The 24,720-nt window shown below is 38.5% G+C and overlaps 1 protein-coding gene, 1 non-coding gene and 1 pseudogene across 10 annotated transcripts in view; 2 read left to right on the top strand and 1 right to left on the bottom strand.

The window, feature by feature from the left end:
- The window catches only part of NUP98 (nucleoporin 98 and 96 precursor), a 104,977-nt gene that overhangs the window by 23,379 nt on the left and 56,878 nt on the right, over nt 1-24,720 (top strand). For 2 of the 9 annotated variants that reach the window (XM_060018361.1, XM_060018358.1), the window contains 6 exons: nt 193-356; nt 4,627-4,788; nt 6,886-7,023; nt 9,196-9,334; nt 15,278-15,370; nt 19,963-20,103. In XM_060018361.1, the coding sequence (XP_059874344.1) occupies nt 193-356; nt 4,627-4,788; nt 6,886-7,023; nt 9,196-9,334; nt 15,278-15,370; nt 19,963-20,103 (837 nt within the window). The remainder of the gene's footprint in view (nt 1-192; nt 357-4,626; nt 4,789-6,885; nt 7,024-9,195; nt 9,335-15,277; nt 15,371-19,962; nt 20,104-24,720) is intronic. The other 7 variants (XM_060018359.1, XM_060018365.1, XM_060018364.1 and 4 more) reach the window with 7 other exon arrangements.
- Nucleotides 2,123-4,613, top strand: LOC132429716 (ankyrin repeat domain-containing protein 40 pseudogene; annotated as a pseudogene).
- TRNAE-CUC (transfer RNA glutamic acid (anticodon CUC)) lies at nt 22,004-22,075 on the bottom strand. Its single transcript has one exon. It is a non-coding gene; the product is annotated as a tRNA-Glu (tRNA).

Here is a 24,720-nt window from a genome sequence, read left to right as displayed (position 1 = left end):
AAGTCGAGTCTGAACCAAATCTGGAGTTACGTGAAGAAAGGTGGAAAATGAAGTGGTTATCCAGTTTGAGTAATGAATGAATGTAGGGTAATTTAGATATATAATCAATAACATAGACTATTGAAGTAACTAGATAATGTGAGGTTTGGCATTTCCCCCCACCGTTTATCTTTCCTTTTCTTTTCCTGAAAGGTACGACTGGATTTGGAACAAATCCAGGTGGTCTTTTTGGCCAACAGAATCAGCAGGCTACCAGCCTCTTCAGCAAACCATTTGCCCAGGCCATAACCACCCAGACCACTGGCTTTTCCTTTGGTAATACCAACACACTAGGACAGCCAAGCACCAACACCATGGTAAGGAAACAGGTCTTATTTGTAGAGCTAAGTAATGAGGCTTCTAATCATGTCAAATTAACAAGTTCTATCTCTACTGCAGTTCTTAAGGGTTGACGATACGTATGTGTAGTAAAGGGAAGAGAGCAAAAATCTTTGAATAATTAAGACATAGATTCTAGTCCAGGCTCTACTCCGTATTTAATGAGGGGCTATTGAACAAGTCACTTATCCTTTCTGGGCATATTTTCTCATCACTAATCGCTGCTTAGTGTGCTAGAATTGGCCGTCCTGAAGCTATACCTTAGGACATTGACTCCAGGCATTCTGTAGAGTATAGGAGAAAATATTTATAAACTACTGGCTCTATTTCAGAAGGTTCTTTCAGCTCATTCCCTTAAGTGGAATCAGGCAAAGAAGTTTAGTTCATTAAAATAAATAAGAGAGAACTAAAACTTAGAGCCATGTTGGATAATTGCTACTTCTGTCCAGATAGTAGAAGAGAAAGTCCTTATAGTCATGAGCAGTTTATTTCTAGGGACTCTTTTAGGGAAGTATAAAATTAAAGGTAAATTTGAGGTATGATTTATTGATTAGAATCCTTGGGATATACCTGGTTTTAAAATTAGAGATACTTTGCCTGATTAAAAAATAAAAAGTACAGGTAGACCCAAAAATCTTCAAAATACTGGCAAATTGAATTCAACAACATATAAAAAGGATTATACACTGTGACCAAGTGGGATTTATCCTAGGAAGGTTGGTTCAACATATTTTCATATTAATGTAATAAACCATAAAGTAGAATAAAGTACAAAAGCCATATTGTCACCTCAGTAGGTAGAGAAAAGACATTTGACAACCTTTCATAATAAAAACACTCAAAAAGGAATAGAAGGGAGCTCAGAATAGCCAGAACAGTCTTGAAAGAAAAGAAAGCTGGAGTGATGAAGTGATGAAGACAGTGTAATACTGGCATAAGGCTAGACATATAAAATCAGGGGACTAGAATTGAGAGTCCAGAAACAAGTCCTCATGGTTAATTGATTTTCAACAAGAGTACTAAAACAGTTCACTACGGAGAGAATCTTTCAACAAAGAGTGCTGGGATAATGGTTTTCCACGTGCAAAAGCACGAGGTTGGACCTTTTCTTTATACAATTGTGGTAACTATAAAAGCTTAAAATGGATCAAATGTAAGAGCTAAAACTATAAAACTCATAGAAGAAAAGGAGTTAGGCAATGATCTGTTAGATAGTACACCAAAAGCAAAAGCAGCAAAAGGGAAAAATAGATTGGGCTTCTTCAAAGTTAAAAACTTTGGTGGGTCAAAGGGGATACCATCAAGAAAGCAAAAAGAATACCTGCAAATTGGAGAAAATATTTTCAAGTCATATATCTCACAAAGGACTTGTGTCCAAACAATTAAGAACTCTTATAATTGAATAATAAGACAGACCATTAAAAAATGGGCCGAATACTTGAATAGACATTTTTCCAAAGAAGATAAATGACTAATAAGCACATGAAAAGGTACTCAATGTCAGTAGGCATCAGGGAAACTGCACTTCAAAACCACAGTGAGGGGGCCCACGGGCCGGGAACAGCAGGGGAGTGGCGGGCGGCCCTCGGCGGGGTAGCCGAGGCAGCTGGCCGGGCGCTGGCGGCGGCGCGAGCTGGGCGGATGTGCTCCGCGCGGTCTCTCCATGGCGGGGAGCGGGCCGCGGCGTCGGCGGCGCTGACGGGCCGGGACTGGGCGGGCGGGCGGACCCGGGCGGGGGCCTGGGGCTGAGGGAAGATGAGCGCTCTCCTGGAGCAGAAGGAGCAGCAGGAGAGGCTGCGGGAGGCCGCGGCCTTGGGGGACATTCGGGAGGTGCAGAAACTGGTGGAGAGCGGGGTGGATGTGAACTCCCAAAATGAGGTCAACGGCTGGACCTGTTTACACTGGGCATGTAAACGCAACCATGGTCAGGTGGTCTCTTACTTGTTAAAATCGGGAGCTGACAAAGAGATTCTTACCACAAAGGGAGAAATGCCAGTCCAATTAACATCAAGGAGAGAAATTAGGAAGATTATGGGAGTGGAAGATGATGATGATAACCATGACGACCTCCCTCAGCTGAAGAAGGAGTCAGAGCTGCCCTTTGTTCCGAACTATTTGGCCAACCCAGCCTTCCCTTTCATCTATACCCCTGGGTCGGAGGATTCAGCCCAGCTGCAGAATGGGGGCCCCTCCACACCTCCTGCATCACCCCCTGCAGATGGCTCACCTCCATTGCTGCCCCCTGGGGAACCTCCCCTGCTTGGGGCCTTTCCACGGGACCACACCTCTTTGGCACTGGTTCAGAATGGGGATGTGTCTGCCCCATCTGCCATACTCAGAACACCAGAAAGCACAAAACCGGGTCCTGTTTGTCAGCCACCGGTGAGTCAGAGTCGCTCCCTGTTCTCTTCTGTCCCGTCCAAGCCACCAATGTCTCTGGAGCCTCAAAATGGGACGTATGCAGGACCAGCGCCAGCATTCCAGCCATTTTTCTTCACCGGAGCATTTCCATTTAATATGCAAGAGCTGGTACTCAAGGTGAGGATTCAGAACCCATCTCTTCGAGAAAATGATTTCATTGAAATTGAACTGGACAGACAGGAACTCACCTACCAAGAATTGCTCAGAGTGAGTTGCTGTGAGCTGGGTGTTAATCCTGATCAAGTGGAGAAGATCAGAAAGTTACCCAATACTCCGGTAAGAAAGGACAAAGATGTTGCTCGACTCCAAGATTTCCAGGAGCTGGAACTGGTTCTAATGATAAGTGAAAATAATTTTCTGTTCAGAAATGCTGCATCCACACTGACTGAAAGGCCTTGCTACAACAGGAGAGCTTCAAAACTGACTTACTAATGCAGCAGGGACTTTTATCACTGAGTACTGTGACAGTGTGCATCACCTCTGGGCCAAGGACAAGCCATTGATCTAAATGCCTTGGATGCCCCGGAGGGCCCCTGGTGCCACTGCGTCGGATACACTAACATCGTTCTGCCAAGGTAGGAAGCCCCTGATCCCGAGCAGCGGTGCCACTCTTCCGAGCCTCTTGGTGCACAATAAACCTATTGCTGGAAGCTGTGAACAGCTGAGAAGTGGCCTGGAGAGGCAGAAGCCGACGGTTCTATATCCAGTGTGTTTTTTGTGCAGAATGTAAGAGAGTTGTCTAAGAAGCTGAGAGAGAGCAGAGCCTATTTCTAGCTAGTCCTGTTGACAGTGCACCCGAAGGGCCGGGAAGCGCTTCTCTTGGTGTTGCATGTTCACGACTCTCCAGAAACGTGAACTAGAGAGGAAAACTGGGGAAAGCACAGGTACTGGACATAGGAATCTTGGTGTGACTTGTGGCTGTGAGGTTTCACATAACATAGTTATAAATGTTACTCAGGTTAAAATTATTTAAGAATACAGTTACCTAATTGTAAATATGCTGTTAACCAAAAGAGCTTCCCCTCCCTGACTTTTTCCATTGTAAACACTCGACTGCTTCTGTCTCTAGATTGCCATTGCCTAGACAGTCATCTCTGCATTAACGCCCCTTCGTGGTCACTAGAGGGCTCTCTAACGCCTTCTAAAAGAGCAACAGCTTTTTTTTTTTTTTTAACTGAAGCGATCCCTGTCTTCGTGTTTCTGTTTAATTGCACCGAAAGAGAAGAGCACAAACATTGCCAGTCCATGTTCTCCACTTTCATTTTCCACTACAAATGAAAAGCAATTTTCCAGACTGAATCCTTTGCTATTTTAAAGGTTATTGTGGGAAACTGAGCTAAAAGGAGTTAGCATCTTTATTTTTGTATCAAAGATAAAGATTATTTTGAAACTATTGGGATTTTTACACAGCTCTGAAATCTGTTGCTTTTGTAAACAAGTTGTTTGATCTTGGGCATCCTCCACAACCACCACCAACCCACTTAACAAAGTCAGTTGTGAGTCAGCCAGGCTTTGTTCTCAAAACAAACAAATAACCTGATTAAGCTCTTGAGCATGGCATAAGAATTTTTCTAAAGAACGCATTTAAGGATTCTTTTCCTTCCCTTCAGTGTCATTAATGTTAAAAAGAAAAGCTACTGTCTTGTTGAAATAAACAGCTTAACTTTAGAAACAAGAATGAGCACACTTAGACAAACAGGAGAGCAGGGGTTTGAAGCCAGCTGTTGAAGAACATCCCTGCTGTCTTAAGAAGCTTTCTCCCCATAGTGCCTATTGTTTCCAAAGAAACTTAACTTCCTAACTGTTAATTTTATTGGAACACTACAGATTGAGAGAGAATGTGCAGAAGATGTCAGTGGAAGAGAATGTTGTGCTAAGCTAATGGTCTCCTGCTGCTGCTTAAATGCTGAGCTGTGGTTGAGGTGTTTTCAAGGCCAGTGTGGAGTCACTCTGTTCAGTGACTTAATTGTATTACAGCAATTACGGATGGTGAGTTACTCACCCTTGTGCAGTGTTTGCCTAACAGAGTGTAAAGGTTATTTATTACTCACTTTCTCTGAAGTACTTTAAAGAAGAAACTTCCCTTGTGTTTCAACCAGTCAGAAGATAGTCAGTCCAAACAAACTAACCCTTTTTTTCCCCTTACCTTTGAAAAAAGTTACAATTTACTGATACAGTTAAGGCTAGTTTTATCCTGGAATAAATAAATTCAGTATTAATTCATGTCTAAATCATTGGGGTTAATACTCTTCCAGCCATCCAGATCAATTAGAAATTCTTGGAAGCTGTTGAAGCCCCTGGCTGGGAGGTGGCCTACAGAGGAATAGCTCCAGGGCATTTCCCGGGCTTAGAAATGGAGGCCGCGGGAATCTCCAGTGAGAGATGGGCCCTGCCCCGCTCTCTCTTCTCCCTTATAAAGTCCTCTGTGGTCAACTGACTCTTGCGTATGGCAGTGAATTAGACTGCACAGCTGCTGGTAGGTGAGTTTCAAGTCTTAATCTATGCATTCAGAGAAATATTTTTATATGCTTTGTGTAATTTATAACAAGGATTTTTTTTTAGCTTTGTTAACTGTGAATTCGCCCCTCCTCCTCCACTGCATATTTAAAGCATGTGCTCACACTGTGTAAACATTCACTGAAGATTTTTCTCTTCGTGAACTGCTGACTGTTCAAGCATAACAAGTATTATTAAAATTAAATATTAACTGACCAAAAAAAAAAAAAAAAACCACAGTGAGCTATCACTTCATATCCACACTAGGAAGGCTATAAACAAAGAGAGAGACAATGATAATGAATGTTTTCAAGAATTTGGAGAAATTGGAACCCTCATGCATTGCTGTTTGGAATATAAAATAGTGCAGCCACTTTGGAAAAATTTGGCAATGCCTCAAAATGCTAAATGTAGAGTTAACATATGACCCAGCAGTTGCACACCTTGGTATTTCCCCCAAGAGAAATGAAAACACAAGAACTTGTATACAACTGATCATAATAACTAAAAGGTGGAAACAACCCAAATGTCCATCAGTGATGAAGGGATAAATGAATGCGGTATATCCATACAGTGGACTATTATTCAGCCATTAAAATGGAATGAAGTACTGATACATGCTACAACATGGAGAGACCTTTTAAACATGCTAAGTGAAAGAAGCCATTCACAAAAGACCACGTTTTGTATGATTCCACTCATATGAAATGTTCAGAATGGACAAATCTATGGGAACAGAAAGTAGATTAGTGGTTGGTTGCCTAGGAGTGGGGAGTGACTGCTAATGGGTCCAGGGTTTCTTTTTAGAGTGATGAAAATTTTCTGAATTTAGAGTGGGGATGGTTGCATAGCACTGAACATAGAAAAAACCCACTGAATAGTCCACTTTAAATAGGTAAACTTTATGGTATGTGAATTATATCTCAATAAAGCTGTTTAAAACACTACGTTGAATTCTCAATTCAGCTATAGCCCACTAATTAAATATTTTTCTTTTGTTGACTAATGCATAAAAAAATCTTTAAACATTGGATGATACAAACTTTGCTTATTTGAAATTGTGTAGTTTATCATAACAAATGAAGACTTAACATTACACTACTGCCTTTGTTCAGATTAATTTTATTATTTTCAGCTGATTATTTTCAGTTATTTGATTCAAAGTCCATTCCCCAGCTCAGTATTAATACGTTCTTTTGGCATAACTCTGAAAATGAAGCACCCTGTCATGGCATTTTGTTTTCAGTGTGGCAACCCTGTTATCTCTTAGAGCACAAGAGTTAGTATAAAGTTTTTATAGCTGTCCAGGACTGTGTTGCTCATCAGGCTTAGATACAGATACGAATTTCTGGTCCTTCCACTTAGGGGCTGTGACATCTTGGGCAAGTTTTTAACTGCTCTGAGCCTTATTTTCTTTCGGAAAACGGCCCTGCATTTCAGGGTTGTTGTGAAGAAAAGAAATGTTCTATGTATTTAGCATAATGTCTGTCACATAAACTTAAAAAAATGGCAACTATTATTAATAATCTAAGACTTTTAAAGACAACTGACTATTGTAGGTTTTCTTGTAATCTAGACTACCTTTTACAGGGTTTATTTGGAGTAACCCAAGCCTCACAGCCGGGAGGTCTTTTTGGAACAGCTACAAACACCAGCACTGGGACAGCATTTGGAACGGGAACAGGTCTCTTTGGGCAGACCAGTACTGGATTTGGTGCTGTTGGTTCGGTAGGTTTTTGCAGTTGACTGTAACTTGAAGATGTGTATAAATCTGTTAAAGGAATTTCTAAGAAAAATCTGTCTTTTGGGAATTCCCTGGTGGTCCAGTGGTTAATACTCAGTGCTTTCACTGCCATGGGCCTGGGTTCAAGCCCTGATCAAGGAACTAAGATCCTACAAGCCACGCAACACAGCCAAAAAAATAAATAAATAAATTTTAAAAAAAGAAAAATAGGGATTCCCTGGTGGCGCAGTGGTTGAGAGTCCGCCTGCAGATGCAGGGGACGCGGGTTCGTGCCTCAGTCCGGGAGGATCCCACATGCTGCGGAGCGGCTGGGCCCGTGAGCCATGGCCGCTGAGCCTGCGCGTCCGGAGCCTGTGCTCCGCAACGGGAGAGGCCACAACAGTGAGAGGCCCGCATACTGCAAAAAAAAAAAAAACAGAATAAGAAAAAAGAATGCTGAATTTAAAAAAGAAGAAAGAAAAGTCTGTCTTCAAGTATTCTTTTGGGTTATAGTGTATGATTTGATACTGATAGTAACTGAAAGCTATTCGGTAACTTAAAAATAGGCAACTTATAATAGGTTTATTTTCAAAAAGTAAGTTCTTTTTAAAACTTGTTTGTTTCAATACTTATGTGGAGTTTACTTCTTTTAGTAAAATTTCACTCCCGTTGGTTAAATTGTTGAGTTTAAGTTGAGGTGCTTTTGCTCTTAAAATCAGGTTTTTTTTTCTTTTTTAAATAAATAAATAAATATTTATTTATTTAATTTATTTATGGCTGTGTTGGGCTTTCGCCGCTGCACGCGGGCTTTCTCTATTTGCGAGGAGAGGGGGCTACTCTTCGTTGTGGTGCACAGGCTTCTCATTGTGGTGGCTTCTCGTTGCGGAGCACGGGCTCTAGGCATGCGGGCGTCAGTAGTTGTGGCACGCAGACTTCAGTAGTTGTGGCTCGTGGGCTCTAGAGCGCAGGCTCAGTAGTTGCGGCGCACGGGCTTCGTTGCTTCGCAGCATGTAGGATCTTCCTGACCCAGGGCTCAAACCCAGGTTCCCTGCACTGGCAGTCAGATTCTTAACCACTGTGCCACCAGGGAAGCCCCAAATCAGGTAATTTTAAATTCCTATTTCTAACTTCTATTTTGGGTGATAAGTTAGTATCGTATTTGTTAATTAAGTATTTTTGGTGGTGATCAAGTTGTTAAAATTGTTGGTATTCTGAAGGTCTTCATGCCACTGGAGGCTTAACTAAATTTTTTTCCTTGTTAAGTCATTTAAGTAAAAACTTACTATATAGGAATACACTTGACCTAAAAAACAATAGTAAATACCACTTAGAGAAACTATATGTCTGTATTATGTACGCATTATAACAAGCTTTGAACTTCAGTTTAAAAAAAAAAGGAAAAGTTCCCAAATCATGTGGTTGTTTTCATGGAGATTGAAATCTATTATTTCTTATTTGAGGTGAGAAATTGAGAAAATTATCTAATGCTTCAGAAAGTTATTTTTTAACAACTTTATTGGGATATAATCCATTTGCCATGCAATTCACCCTTTTAAAGTTTAAAATTCAGCTGTTTTTAGCATATTCACAGATTGTGCAGCTATCACCATAGTCAATTTTAGAACATATTTGTCACCCTAAAAAGAAACGTCATCCCCATTAATAGTCACTTCTCATTTCCCCCAAGTCACTTCAGGCCTGCTGTCTATGGATTTACCTATTCTGGACATTTCATATAAATGGAGTCACATCTTTTGTGACTTGTTTTACTTAGCATAATGTTTTGAAGTTTCATCCATGTTGTAGCATGTTTAAACTTTTTACTGTAACTCTTTCTACTGGCACGTTAAATACATGATAACGTTTCTGTTACCAGGTAAAAAATATTTGATTGACTTGTTGTTGTTGTTGTTTTCTTTGTCTCACTGAAATATTATATTTGATGAAGTGTTACCATTAACTTCTCAAGCCAGGAGCATTCTGTCTTGTTAATCTTGCTCAGATTAGTATGTTTTTCTGATAGTTATTCATCCTTCTTTATACCTTTTTAATAAAAATTATGATATCTTCTCTCCCTTACCACACACCCAATCCAGTGTACCTAAGGTAACCTCTGTTTCCTGTTTGGAGTGTATCTTTATACTACTTAATATTTTCCTGTGTTGTGTTCTTTTTAGACCCTGTTTGGCAATAACAAGCTTACTACATTTGGAACCAGCACAACCAGTGCTCCTTCGTTTGGTACAACCAGTGGCGGGCTCTTTGGTAACAAACCAACCCTGACTTTAGGAACCAATACAAACACTTCCAATTTTGGTACATATAAAAAGCAGGTTTGACTCTCTTAAAGTTATACTGACTATACCACACATTCTCCTGATTCATATTATTGGGAATATTTTAAAATTCTCAGGTAAGCTGTGGCTTGATATGAGGTTCCAGAGGGAAAGGTTTAAAATCAAGGACTTGGGTTGAGATGCCTGGAAGAGATGTATGTAAATTGCCTTAACTAATTTATATTCTCTTGACTCCCTGCTTTGGATAAAATGGGGCATTCAGCACATGCAGTAGCAGTACTGTGCAGAATGTTGGTTCTCTAATGGAGGTAGATTTTTTTCAAAATAAGGAATCATTTTCTTTGGATTACCTCACCAATAATTGAGAAACAATAAGTGAAACACATTTGCTTGAGATAACACATTCTGTTAGGCCAGGTTTCAAGCAGGGAAGTAGTAAACTGCTTGAGATAACACATTCTGTTAGGCCAGGTTTCAAGCAGGGAAGTAGTAAACAGATGAGATTAGATGATTCTTTTTTTTAACTTTCTGTTGTTGTTTTGTGTTTTGTTGTTTTTTTGAGATTTAATGATTCTCATTGGAAGTTGAAGCCTCTCTGATTTGGGGGACTGTTCATTAGTTTTCCTATAGCTGTGTGTATTTTTGAATACATGTTCATTGGAAGAAATTTGGAAAATATATGTAAGATTGAATAACAGAAAAACAAACCTTATACTACTTTCCAGAGATATGCTGGAAAATTTTAAATTCGTTTAATAGAAACATTATTTCTATTATTTTAACTGTCTTTTATAACTACCTAATTAAGTTTTCAAACAAATTCAATGTATTTTGAGATAAATCATATATGAAAAGTTCATTTCATTACCAAGGGGAATAGTGGTTGAAATATTTGTTTTAAGGATTTCATGTGCCAGATGCAACATTAGGTTCTGGATATCTAGTGGGTGATGAGTACAAACATATGGCCATTTGCCGTAAGTCAGCAGTTACAGTTTTTCAGTGAGTTTTTTTTTTTAATAAATTTATTTAATTAATTTTTGGCTGAGTTGGGTCTTTGTTGCTGCGCACGGGCTTTCTCTAGTTGTGGAAGCGGAGGCTACTCTTCCTTGCGGTGCGTGGGCTTCTCGTTGTGGTGGCTTCTCATGTTGTGGAGCGTGGTCTCTAGGCGTGCGGGCTTCAGTAGTTGAGGCTCACGGGCTCTAGAGCACAGGCTCAGTAGTTGTGGCGCACGGGCTTAGTTGCTCCGTGGCATGTGGGATCTTCCTGGACCAGGGCTCGAACCCGTGTCCCCTGCATTGGCAGGCGGATTCTTAACTGCTGTGCCACCAGTGAAGCCCTTCAGTGAGTTTTTTTAATGATCGTGTACTGGAGAAAGAGGCTACATTAAGCATCCATTGGAAAGTTATATGTGTTCATGGAAATATGAACTATGTGAAGGAGATAGATAGGTCCTTGTCAGGTGGCAATTCCTAAATTAATGTTTTGATTTGAGTTTTATAACCCCTTTTGTTGGGTTCATTCATTCCTAGTAATGATTATCATTCTACCTGTAATTCTTTTTGGCTGTGCTCGATGAAAGAATGGTTTTGAGGCAGTAGACTTGGTTAGCATGGATATCAAATTTTGTGTATTTGTTTCTTATCTATGAAGTAAGATGGGAAAGATACTTAAGGGTTAAATCAGTGTTTTTCAGCCTTTTTTTTTTTTTTTTTTTAAATCACTGTCACTCCCTCTTCCCCAGAGAGACTTTGTAGACCTTTTTCCTCTTAAAAATTATCTTCTGGGCTTCCCTGGTGGCGCAGTGGTTGAGAGCCGCCTGCCGATGCAGGGGACACAGGTTTGTGCCCCGGTCCAGGAAGATCCCACATGCCGCGGAGCGGCTGGGCCCGTGAGCCGTGGCCGCTGAGCCTGTGCATCCAGAGCCTGTGCTCCACGATGGGAGGGGCCACAACAGTGGGAGGCCTGCATACCGCAAAAAAAAAAAAAGAAAATGCATGTTTTTTGATAGCATACTTCACGTTCAGAATTAAATATATTTTCTATCTGACAAGGTGCTTATGTAGGCTGTTGATTTGAAAATGAAAACTCTCATCTTTATTTGATATGCCTCACTACTTATGTGCTGAATTTGAATTGTCCTTTTTTTTTTTTAAATCCTTAATGTTGACCTAGTACCTGGCATAGACTAGGTGCTCACTAAAAGTTTATTAATGAATAAGTGGGGCCCTGAGAGGAAAGATTCCCTATACAAGTAGGGGTTGCAGGGTGGCAAGTTTTGTTTTACTCTTGGGTGAACTTGTCATTCCATTACCACCCCAGAGGGATCCAGATCTAACTAAGACTTTCTTTGATGTTCCTGTTGTCTTGGGAAGCTATCAACTTTGGTGTTGTGGGCAGAGATGATCTTCTGATTTGGTAATAAGTCATATAACAAATCTAGAAATGGAATAAGATTACACAAAGATTTGTAGTATCATATCATTGTTGGTTGCACGTTACCCAGTATGGGATTGTGTTTCATTATGATGGTGATTAATCCACAGAGTGAAAAGGTTCATCTACAATTGATGTTGCCACATCCTTAAGTCATTCTTTAGAGTCATCAGTTCATTTTCTTAGTAATTAACCTAACAGGGACTAGTTTAAGTGAATGAATAGAATTGTTTCAGGAGAGAAATTACAAGCAGGATGTCAGCACTTGTGAGCAACAGTTTAAAGAGGTTGAAGATCTTTTGGGTATTGATAAGATGGTACTTGGTAATAAATTATTGGTTCCTCATGCTACATGGTTAAGGGGACAGTTTAGCTCTTTGTGTACATAGACATCTGATATTTTAAGCGTTTTTTTAAATTGAGATATAATTGACATGTAACATTATATTTCAGATGTATTGGGTGGGCCAGAAAGTTCGTTTTTCGTAAGATGGCTCTGACAGCACTTAGTTGTCTAACTTCATTTGAAACAATTTTGTTAGATTGTATGTGACAGCATGCATTTTAAAAAAGACATCAAAATTGGTGAATTTTTGTGTAGCCATTTTAATATTGAAGATGGAAGAGAACAACATTTTCGGCATATTATGCTTTATTATTTCAAGAAAGGTAAAAACGCAACTGAAACGCACAAAAAGATTTGTGCAGCATATGGAGAAGGTGCTGTGACTGAAAAATGTGTCAAAAGTGGTTCGCAAAGTTTCATGCTGGAGATTTCTCACTGGACAATGCTCCACGGTTGGGTAGACCAGTTGAAGTTGATAGCAATCAAATTGGAACAATAATTGAGAACAATAAACGTTAAACCACGCGGGAGACAGCCGACATACTCAAAATACCAAAATCGAGCTTTGAAAATCACTTGCACCAGCTTGGTTATGTTCATTGCTTTGATGTGTGAGTTCCACATAAGTTAAACGAAAGAAACCTTCTTGACCGTATTTCCACATGCGATTCTCTACTGAAACGTAATGAAAACATTGCGTTTTTAAAACAAATTGTGATGGGCGATGAAAAGTGGATACTGTACAACAATGTGGAATGGAAAAGATCGTGGGGCAAGCGAAATGAACCACCACCAACCACACCAAAGGCCGGTCTTCATCCAGAGAAGGTGATGTTGTATATATGGTGGGATTGGAAGGGAATCCTCTATTATGAGCTCCTTCCGGAAAACCAAACAATTAATTCCAATAAGCACTGCTCCCAGTTAGACCAACTGAAAGCGGCACTTGATGAAAAGCGTCCAGAATTAGTCTACAGAAAATGCATCATCTTCCATCAGGATAACGCAAGACCACGTGTTTCTTTGATGACCAAGCAAAAACTGTTAAAGCTTGGCTGGGAAGTTCTGATTCATCCGCCATATTCACCAGACATTGTACCTTCAGATTTCCATTTATTTCGGTCTTTACAAAATTCTATTAATGGAAAAAAATTTCAATTCCCTGGAAGACTGTAAAAGGCACCTGGAACAGTTATTTGCTCAAAAAGATAAAAAGTTTTGGGAAGATAGAATTATGAAGTGGGCTGAAAAATGTCAGAAGGTAGTGGAACAAAAGGGTGAATATGTTGTTCAGTAAAGTTCTTGGTGAAAATGAAAAATGTATCTTTTATTTTTACTTTAAAAACTGAAGGCACTTTTTGGCCCACCCAATACAATGTAATGGTCCAATATTTGTATAATTGTGAGATGATTACCACAATAAGTCTAAGTAACGTCTGTCATCATATATAGATAGAAAGTTTTTTTTCTTGCTTACCCCTATGTTTCCTTCTAGGAGTTTTATGATTTTAGATCTTATATTCAAGTCTGTAATCCATTTTGTTTATGTTGTACGATAATGGTCCAGTTTTATTCTTTTACATGTGGTTGTCCAGTTTTCCCAACACCATTTATTGAAGACTGTCCTTTCTCCATTGTATATTCTTGGCTCCTTTGTCATAAATTATTGACTGTTAATTAATTAATTGTTCTTAATTTTACTTTAAAGTTGTTTTGAAATAACAGAGTTGATAAACTTTTGTCAGTAAGAATCTGTGGAAATGTGTGGTATAAACAGTGTAAGTTGGGACTTACTTCCCTCCTGCGGGTTTGAGGTAGTTCACTAGTATCTTGTTTTCTGCTGTTTATGGGGTTGGAAGATCCTTTTTGGTTAAATTTTAACTCAGAAAGACAACATCTCCAAGTACATTTTCTGGGTTTTTTGTTTTTTTTTCTTTAAAGAAAATTGATTGTGCTTGAGTGGGCAGTACTCTATTTTTGTGGCCATAGCTGTTAGAAAAATTGAAGAAAAGACTTAATGCATGAATTAAATGTATTGAAAGTAAGTCAGGTTACTTGCTTAGATTTTTAAATGACATTAGAAATATGTTTTCAAACTGTATAATTCTTTAACTTTTGTTCTTTACATTTTTCATTCATATATAAATTCAAATATTGGCCTGACAAAGTATAATCTTAGTTGGTGACACTGACATATATTCCAAGACACTTTCTTTATTCTGTTATGTTGAACTTGTTCACCTCCATGATACCTTTTTAAAAGACTTCAGGTGTACCACAAACAGGATTTGCTGGCCAGTGATTGGGGTTTTTTTCCTCTTATCAAAAGAGATTAATGATATGTTCATTATCATTTGTTGATATTTAGCTCCAAAAGGAGTACAGAAACTGCACACATCTGAACAAAAGAGAAATAATAGCAGTAATGTAATGTGTAGGTGTCTTTGTGGGGAGACTTGTGGATTTTAGAGGGGAATCACAGGATTTTCTCTAAATGTTGGGTCATAGTGAAAGAGGATGGTTTGTTCAACTCTCCATCATCTCCGATAATGAAACAATTCAATTCAAGAAAGGTTATTCATAGATTATCTTCTCTTTTTAACGTCAGCTAGCTGAGTCCTCGAATGCTCCTATGAGCTGTTTGAGTCTGACTCCATTAACGCTCCTCATGTGTGATCAGCCACACATTACTATTCATACAAGGTCCATCTGTTCAAAACAAAAGCTGTTGTAGAGATTTTTATAGGTAATCTTCTCTTAGCAAGAACCTTTAGGTTCAGTGAAGTGTCTTTGTTGACTGTCTTATTTTTTAGTGAAAGTTTGGGGGGATTAATTTTTCTTCTACTAATTAAACACGAAACATAGAATGGAGGCTTTGAGTATTACGAAGGGAATGTTCCCCAAGCTCAAGCACAATCACTTTGCTTTAATATTGGGTATTATCCTATATTGAATTGATATTTCAAGTCTAAAATATAATTAAGTAAATAGGAAGACTGGGGGATCTGTTTATACTTACTTAAACTTAAACATTAAATTAGCCTACCATTTAGGATTTCTAAATATCAAAAAATGAAGGGATGCAAAACTTAGGGTCAGACTGCTTTGTTTGAAATTCCCTTGTACAGGACATTGAGAGTTGTGTTAATGTACAGTCCACTCATTCTTTTGTCCTTCTAGGGTTTGGCACAAATACCAGTGGGAATAGTATTTTTGGAAGTAAACCAGGACCTGGAACTCTGGGAGCCGGGCTTGGTGCAGGATTTGGAACAGGTAAGGAACTGTACCATAAGATTTAGGAAGTGATACAACTAAATCTAATTGCTGCAACTTAAGACCTTTGTTTGATCATATACATGGAAATAGGAGGCCTAGATTTTCATTTTCACAAATGGATTTAGAAAACATTCCCATATGCTTTACCAGATTTTAAAATGCTGGCACATTTATCTTAGAGGCTGTCTGTTCCTTTTGTACAAAATGTTTGTCCTCTGATAGTCCTGGTGTGCCTGGGATTTTCAGTACTTAATGTGTTATGTCAGAAGATACACATATTTTGAATTTTGGTCAGTCTTGCCAATTTTTAATTTGCCTTCCAAAAAGAATGCCAGTTTGCATTTTTGCTCATATTTTATAAAAGTGCCCATTTTTTCATACCCTTTCCATATTGTTGGGCTTCTTCATCTTTGTGTGCCTGATAGTGGAAGTTGGTATGTTCTGATTTACACTTCACTGATTACCGGTGAAGGATACCCTTGTGTATGTTTACTGGACATTTGAATCTTTCAGTTCTCTATTCATAATCATTGTTGATCATTGTTTCTTTATTTTTGAGAACGTTTTATATATTGTGGATATTAACTCTTTTGGGTCGTATGGTAAACTTCTTGAGCCTTTGAGCTTACTCAAATTCTACTACATATAATTTGCAAGAAATAAAAACTAAAAAGCTGTAGTTTTTTGTACAATGTGATCCTTAAACTTAAGCAGAATATAACATCTGACATCATGTTCTCTTCTAATCCCAGAAGGAAAATTAACTTTGGTGTGGTCTTTTTCAAGGTAGTTTGATGCTAGACAGCTTATGAACCATAAACCTAAGCTGGGATAAGATGCTGCTCTAATGTCTGTTACCAGATATTTCCACTCAGTCTTTGTTTATCATTTAATTTTGTTTGTGATATCTTAATGTACAAGTTTTATTTTTATGTGGTCAAAGTTGTCATTCTCTCCTCTTTGGCTTCTGGGTCTTGCAGATTATGATTAGCAGTGCTTTATTTCTGTAGTCTAAGATTATAAAGTCGCCTATAACTTTTTTCCTGATGCTGTTGTCTTCTGTTCTACAATAATGTAATACCTCAACCTCTTTATTTATTTGAATATATTCGGTTTTCCTTGAACAGTTGTACCTCACAGACAATGAATCTCATTTTCACTGCTGTTATATAATCCTAATTCATGCTTTGCCCATATAAACTAAAAGCCAAATAAAATTAATAAAGAATTTTACACCCCCACCTTAGCAGCAATAGATCATGTAGGGAAACGAGAATTGTGAATCACTGAGTACACACTATTGAAATTCTTTGGTGGTCACGTCTGCTAAAGCAGACTTTTGGCTCTGAGAGGAATGTGTCTGGAGACTATCAGATATAAATACCCACATTAATGAATTCTGCATTTCATGGTATCACAATTAGGATAACATTGTAGCTTTGGACTGTGTTTTAGGGGGTCATTAGCTAAGTGGGTATTCCTATGTAGATAGCTTCTTGTTTTGAATGATAAGAGATTCAAACTCATACCTCAACAGAAGTACATTTTCACGTAACATAGGCCTTTGGGTACTTCATGAGTAGTCGACTGTAGAAACCTTAAGTGTACAAATACATAAATTTTTTGTACACCTAGATTTAAGTGACCAATCTTAGTGTAAAATGTTTTATATTATCCTTTGGTGTATGATTAAATCATGGGTGCATCAGTTTCTTGTTTCACACAGGTATTAACTGTCATTAGCACTATCAATAGTATGCCATTTTCTTGGTAGTTACTTAGTAACAATACTGAGAAGTTTTAGTTCTTAAAATTTTCTATGAAGCCATAAGTTTAAGGGTACATCTAGTAAAGTTTGTTACACTAAGATATACACAGAAAAATCTACCCAAAGCTAATAGGTACCATAGATAAAATTAAATTCTAACATTTATTAGAAAATCTCAATAAAGTATAACCATTTTTATTTATTCTTTGAGCATCCTTAGAGTTTTTAGGACCACTGTTACCATGGTGCCACCAGTATATCTTCCTTATGACTCCTACAACTACCTGTAAATATAACACAATTCATAAATTGACATTATTATACATCAGAATGTCCCTCAACTTGTGTAAGTCCTTTCACTAAGTATAAAAAGCCATTTGTACATAATATAAGACTGATCTGGATAAAATACAGGTTTTTATTATTTTGTAGGTTATTGAAATATAGTGATTTTTAGACTGTTTCATGATTCTTCCTTCAGGGCTAATGCAAATACACACCCATCCAGAACAGAAATTTTTATCCATTTTATATATTCAGGTTTCATCTAAGCCTTTTGTTTAGGGGTGGTAAGGAGGTTTTGTTCTCTGGGAGAAAAAAGAAGAATCCTGAAATTTTTACTGTAAACCATGTTCTTTAAGGGAGTAATATAGGGACTTCCCTGGGGGTGCAGTGCTTAAGAATCCGCCTGCCAACGCAGGGGACATGGGTTCGAGCCCTGGTCTGGGAAGATCCCACATGCCGCGGAGCAGCTAAGCCTGTGCGCCACAACTATGAAGCCTGCGCTATAGAGCCCACGTGCCACAACTACTGAAACCCGCGTGCCTAGAGCCTGTGCTCCACGACAAGAGGAGCCACTGTAATGAGAAGCCCGCGCACCGCAACGAAGAGTAGCCCCCACTTGCCACAACTAGAGAAAGCCCACGCGCAGCAATGAAGACCCATGCAGCCAAAAATAAATAAATTTTTTCAAAAAGGAAGTAATATGGGCTTCCCTGGTGGCGCAGTGGTTGAGAGTCCGCCTGCCGATGCAGGGGATGCGGGTTCGTGCCCCGGTCCGGGAGGATCCCCCATGCTGCGGAGCAGCTGGGCCCGTGAGCCATGGCCACTGAGCCTGTGCGTCCGGAGCCTGTGCTCCGCAACAGGAGAGGCCACAACAGTGAGAGGCCCACGTACCGCAAAAAAAAAAAAAAAAAAAAGGGAGTAGTATAATTTTAGTTTTTCTTGGAATTTTCACCAGTTTCTAATGGGTTGGAACTTTAAAAGAGGTCTTATTCCCTGTTTCAAAGCTGGGTTTTTTAAGGTGAAATAATCCCATTGCTATATTGTTATCTTATTATTATTAGTGAGAGTTGGACAGTTAAGGAATGCTTTGTTCATTTAGGAGTCATCCTCATTAATTTACATTGTAATGCATTCTCTGAGTGTAAACTTCCTATCCTTTTTTTGGGGTTGCAATCTCAAGACAGTTTCCATTCGATATTTTTGACCTCCAAGTATTATATTATATGTTTGAAGTGATTTTCCTGGTAAACCATATCTCTGTCAAGAAACATTTGTATGTTAAAAAGAACTTCAGGGCTTCCCTGGTGGTGCAGTGGTTGAGAGTCTGCCTGCCGATGCAAGGGACACACGGGTTCGTGCCCCGGTCCGGGAAGATCCCACATGCCACGGAGCGGCTGGGTCTGTGAGCCATGGCCGCTGAGCCTGCACATCCGGAGCCTGTGCTCCGCAACGGGAGAGGCCACAGCAGTGAGAGGCCCGCATACCACAAAAAAAAAAAAAAAAAAGAACTTCAGATCTTCCAAATTGCTATTAACTTTTTCTTTGGGGTGGGGGAGGGATGGAAAAATGTTTTTAATTTATGCCAATAACTTACCCTAAAAAAACTAAATTCTTCCCACTTTACACTTTAAAATCATTGCCAACAGCACGGTCCATAAGCAAGATTCATTAAGCTTTAAAACATTACAGGTTTCTGCAGCGGCCTTCTCCCTGGTGAAGATAAGTTCTTATTTCATCCACAGATTTAGGCTGAAACTTGAATCTGTTTAGTAACCTCATCACAAGGCATTCAGCTTTTTATAAAACAAAAAAAAAATTGTCGGAAATAGTTTTCATGAGACGGTATACTTGAAAGTGTTACTTTTTGCTCTTCAAAGAAGATATATTGGATTTGGTTTTCTATAACCTGCATGTTAGTCAAAAAGGTGACGTTTTAATTGGTTCAGTTGAGTATTTGATTTGCAGATACTGAAATTTAAGGAGAATTGACAATTTTGAAATTCTTTAGAAATCTGTTTTACTATAGAGTAGCAATTAAGAGCCCTGGTTGTATTGTCAGATGCATCGAGGTGTGAACTCTGGTTTCACCACTTACTACGTTTGTGACATTGAGCTAATTATTAAAGCCTCCATTTTCTCTTCTGTAAAATAGGGACAATAGTTCCTGCTTCAGGCTTGTGAAGGTTAAATGAGATGATAGTAGTTAATATCTAATGAATGTTAGTATCTACCAGACCTCTACAATGCTTAATATGTGTTTATTTTAATCGTAGGATAAATATCTAAGCTATGTATTATTATCTCATGTTATAGTTGAGGAAACTGAAGCACAAAGAGGTTAAGTATTTTGCCTATGATATATACGATGTACTCAACAGTTCTTGGCATATAGTTAGCATTTACTGTATTAGATTTTTTTTTGAAATGAGTGGTTATTATGAAGTTTCCAAATGTATTACATTTTTAAGTAACTGACCTCTGGCGTAACATTCAAAGGATCTTCTGTGGCGCTTTTTCTTTCCTCTTGTCTCCATAGCTCTTGGTGCTGGACAAGCATCTTTATTTGGGAACAACCAACCTAAGATCGGAGGGCCTCTTGGTACAGGAGCCTTTGGGGCCCCTGGATTTAATACTACGACAGCCACTTTGGGCTTTGGAGCCCCCCAGGCCCCAGTAGGTAAGTGTCAGTCACTTTAGAAGCCTTTACTCAGTTTATTTCTTGCTAATACTTAACTTGCTGACTTGATTTTCCGCCCCACCCTATCCCGTCCCTACCAAAGCGGTATATTACACATAGGTCATTAAACAATCATGTAGTGCAGAAGCACTTATAATAGGTCCTGACCTTCCCCGCTTCCCCACTCCTAGGTTTACTCCCCCAGAGAAACCACTTTTGTTACAGCTTTTAATTCATCTGGCATGTAAGTAAGTTTATATCTCTGAATGATGTGCTTATATTGCTGTGTTTTGCTTAAGTCTACATATATCAATATTTAACTTGTTAATGGTAGATGAGAATTTAGCTCAGTTATCAGCTCTGTTTTTTATTCGCTTCTCCCAATATATCTGTTTACTAAATTCCCTAAGGTTAGGGGTTTTTTTTGTTGTTGTTGTAGCTGGATTTGAGACATTTTTAAAATATTACTTATTTGGTTGTGCCAGGTCTTAGTTGCGTCTCATGGGCTCCTTAATTGCGGCTTGCTGGCTCCTTAGTTGTGGCATGCAAACTCTTAGTTGCAGCATGCATGTGAGATCTAGTTCCCTGACCAGGGATCGAACCCAGGCCCCCTGCATTGGGAGCGCAGAGTCTTATCCACTGTGCCACCAGGGAAGTCCCCCACAAGTTTAGTTTTATCTATTAAAGTGTTTTTCATACTTCATTTGTTTGACTACCCCTTCCTAGTTTTTGCTATATCTGCCTGCCACCTTTGTTATTATTTCTTATTTAAAATTAACTTACTTTGTAACTTAAATATCTTTTTTTAAAGAAAATTATGTTTTACCAAAAATAAAAAACTGATGTCACCTGGCAGATATAGAGTAACTGAGATGGATGGATGGATGGATGGATGGAAGGAAGGAGAGAAGGAAGGAGTGAGTCTCTGTACCGTTAAATTCATCTCCTGTATTATCATGATCCATGTTTCACATTTTGAGAAGCCATGCAAATTTCCATGTCCTTACATACTTTGCAAATTTAAGCCATGTCCTTGCATACTTTTTCTTACTCTGTCAACTAGGAGATAGTATTTCTTGAGTCCCCTTGGTCAAGTAAGGCTAATAGTGCTCTTCCTTACCCTTTTTTTCTGTCATTTCTTTGCCCTTTTTATATTTTTGTATTGATAAAGTTGATAAAGTACTCTCTCCTAATAATTACTGTCTTTTTTTCTTTGGGGAAAGAATAAAAGTTTCAAATGAGCATAGCATTTTATTATAACTGTGAAAATATTGCTACTTAACCAAGTAATCTTTTCTCATACAGCTTTTTCTTTGTCCTGGAACTTCTAATTTTTTTCCCTTGCATTACATTACCTGCCCTTATCACCTTCTTAACGCTAGTCCAAATTCTTAAGGGTAGTATTAGAATTCTTTTACCCTGGATACCTCATTCTTTGATCTCTCTGTCCTCCTGTAGCAGTATGAACTCTGATTACTCCCTAGGCCTTCAGCATTGCTCTAGTATATTCCCTTCAAGTCTACTCAGTGGGGACTGCTATGTCCTGGATATAGGGTTTTCCTCTATTTCCTAAATTTTCTGGAATGTGTCTTCAAGTAACATGGATATGAAAGGTAAACTTTGACTACTTACAGTTCTGAAAACATCTTCATTTGTTCCACACACTTTAATGTTATGGAATTCTGGTATAAAAATAATTCACCCTCAGAACTTTGACGATACTTCTTGGATTAACCATCTCTGATAAGAAGTCTAATGCCTTTCTGATTCTTGAGACTTGTTACCCCCAGGCTCACAACCATTTAGGATTGTCCCTTTGTTCTGAAATTTCAGTGATTTGCTTAGACCTTTTCTGTCTTTTTTCTTTTTTGGCCACGCCATGAGGCATGCAGCATCTTAGTTCCCTGACCAGGGATTGAACCTGGGCCCCAGCAGTGAGAGCGCCGAGTCCTAACCACTGGACCACCAGGGAATTCCTAGACCTTTTCTGTCTTAACATTTGATTTTTTTCACCCATGTTTCTACTTTCTAGAAGTTTTTTTTTAATTGTCTTCTGAATCATCCTTTTGGATTTTTTTTTACTGTCTTTCTCATTCTCTGGAAGTTCCTTTTTTTAAGCATCCAGTTCTTAGATGCAGTTTTTTTCTTGAAACTCTGAATTTAATTGGCATTAAAATTTTTTTAGAATTCTTCTGTTCCTTAAATTTTCAGGATTATTTTTGTGGTTTTTTTGTTTGTTTTATTTTTGTTTTGATCCTATTCTTTAATACTCAGTGATGCTTTCCAGTCATATTTAAGAATAAAATAATAAAAATCTCACTGGCAACTTGTGTACCTGGGTAGAGCATTTTCATCAGTAGATTTCATTTGATAAGTAGCCCAGGGACCAGCTATTAGCCAAGGGTCCTCTAAATGTTAGAATATCACATTCTTAGCTCTGGGATGATGCAGGTCCCCTTGTTGCCCTTGTTAACTTGATTTCATCAGAGGAACTCTCTCTGATATTTTGACTTATCTGTTGAGCATCAGGGATTAGGAGGATGACAGGGTATAGTAGTTGTTGTGTATATATGCTTTGCATTGGTTCTTCTCTCCTTCCACAGTCTCAGTTCATCAAATTTAGTCTTCTTGAATCTCTCAGCTTTCTGTGCTTCAGGCAGATGGTCCCTCCTTTTGGCTGTAATCCCCTTTGAGTGTACTCCAAGGTATGGTTTACTCTCTCCTGCTTGTCCACTTCTTTCTTCTAGGCATTTGTTATATTTTCTCATCTGTTCATTTACTACCTTCCTATTCTTTGTCATCGTGGACTGTGTAGATATTTTAATTTGTTTTATCCATAGCTTTAAATTAGGTCTTTGGAGCTAGCAGAGGTGAATTAGAACTCTAATTTCTCTGTGAAAATTAGAATCAGTTTTATCATAAAATTATATTCAAATTTTATTTGTTTTCCTTAGTTTTGATTTTAGTAGGAGGTAGCATAAATACCATAACCTGCTATTTACATAGATAGCTTTTGAATGGTTTTTAATAATCCATCTTTTCCCAAAGCCAATAAAAAGTTCCTGACATGAATTTGATATTACAGTTATATACAGTAGTGTTTCTGCTCATTTAAATGTAGTTGTATTGATTTAGAATGTACATCTTTGCATCACAGGATCTTAGTTATAAGGTGCTTTAGAGCTTGTGGGAGTCCGTTACTTAAAAGCCTTGGCTAAAAAAAAAAAAAAAAGCCTTGGCTATGGTGGCTTTCTTACAGGTTAGTCCAGTCCATTGTTTTGTTCAGGTTGATTAGAAACCAAAACCTGCCTTTATAGAATTTCCACCCGGTGGTTCTACTTCTATCTCCTAAAGCCAAGCAAAATCAGTCTCCTACAATTTCTTTGTGGTAACCTATTGCCTTTCTTTCAGATAAAGTATCAGTTTCGTCTGGTCTCAGAAGACTTGATTTTTATACCTTTTTTCTATCTCTTTAATCATTTGGTTATGATATGGTTTTTCAGTATGTTTTCAAATTATTATGACCAGAACTGAATATAACACCAGTAAATGATAGCTTAACTAGCGCTTATGCTTGCTTATTCTCTTATTTTTGCTAACTTATCAGCTCTCTTTTCTGTATTTTATTTGAAATAATTCAGTTAACAGAGAAAATTTCATATTTAAACATACAGAAATAAAGACATCCTCACACACTTTCCTAATTACGTATGTTTGAATTTGTTGAGGAAGTTTTTATTTGAGCATACCCAGGAGGGGTGACCTATACTTGTTATATGGTGGGATCAGCTAGTGCTGGTCAGTGTTTTTCTTTTAATTAATTTATTTATTTGGCTGTGTTGGGTCTTAGTTGCGGCTCACGGGATCTTTCGTTGCTGCGCAGGGGCTTCTCTCTAGTTGTGGCGTGCGGGTTTTTCTCTCTCTAGTTGTGGTGTGTGGGCTCCAGGGCGCGTGGGCTCAGTGGTTTGCGGCACGCAGGCTCTCTGGTTGAGGCACGCGAGCTCAGTAGTTGTGGCGCGCAGGCTTAGTTGCCCTGCGGCATGTGGGATCTTGGTTCCCCGCCCAGGGAGCAAACCTGCATCCCCTGCATTAGAAGGCAGATTCTTTACCACTGGACCACCAGGGAAGTCCCTGATCAGTGTTTTTTTAATGTGTAATTGGCTGTCAGGTAACAAACTGACTAGTGAATATCAGAGTTCATTAAAAATATCCAGGGTTTTTTTAATCTTATTGAATAGTCCACAGAACAACATTATGTTATTGGGTGGCTACTTTTCTGTATTTTTTTCTCACCAGTAGTCTTAAATTGGATTTAGGAGCTTTCTGAATACAGATGCTTTACTATATGATCATTAAATTGACATCTCCTCTGGGTTTCACAATCCTGAGCAAATTTGTACCCTCTCCTAAAATATCAACATACAGTGTTTTAGTATTTAGTGAATACATCCAGTTTTAAGAATGCTTAATTTGACTACAGTGGATCTACCCCTTTTCATTAATTTTATTTTAACTGTTTTGAGTTTGTTGTTGATGCTGCTATTGTCTCTCCACTCCCCCACCCCCCACTCTGCTCCATTGTATTAAATTTTTCAAAATTTTTTGCTTGTGGCACTT

Source organism: Delphinus delphis, chromosome 8 (assembly GCF_949987515.2).
Source record: "Delphinus delphis chromosome 8, mDelDel1.2, whole genome shotgun sequence".
NCBI classification, from domain to species: Eukaryota; Metazoa; Chordata; class Mammalia; order Artiodactyla; family Delphinidae; genus Delphinus; species Delphinus delphis.
Note: the sequence above shows the minus strand (reverse complement) of the source record. Positions and strands in the feature narration are given on the sequence as shown.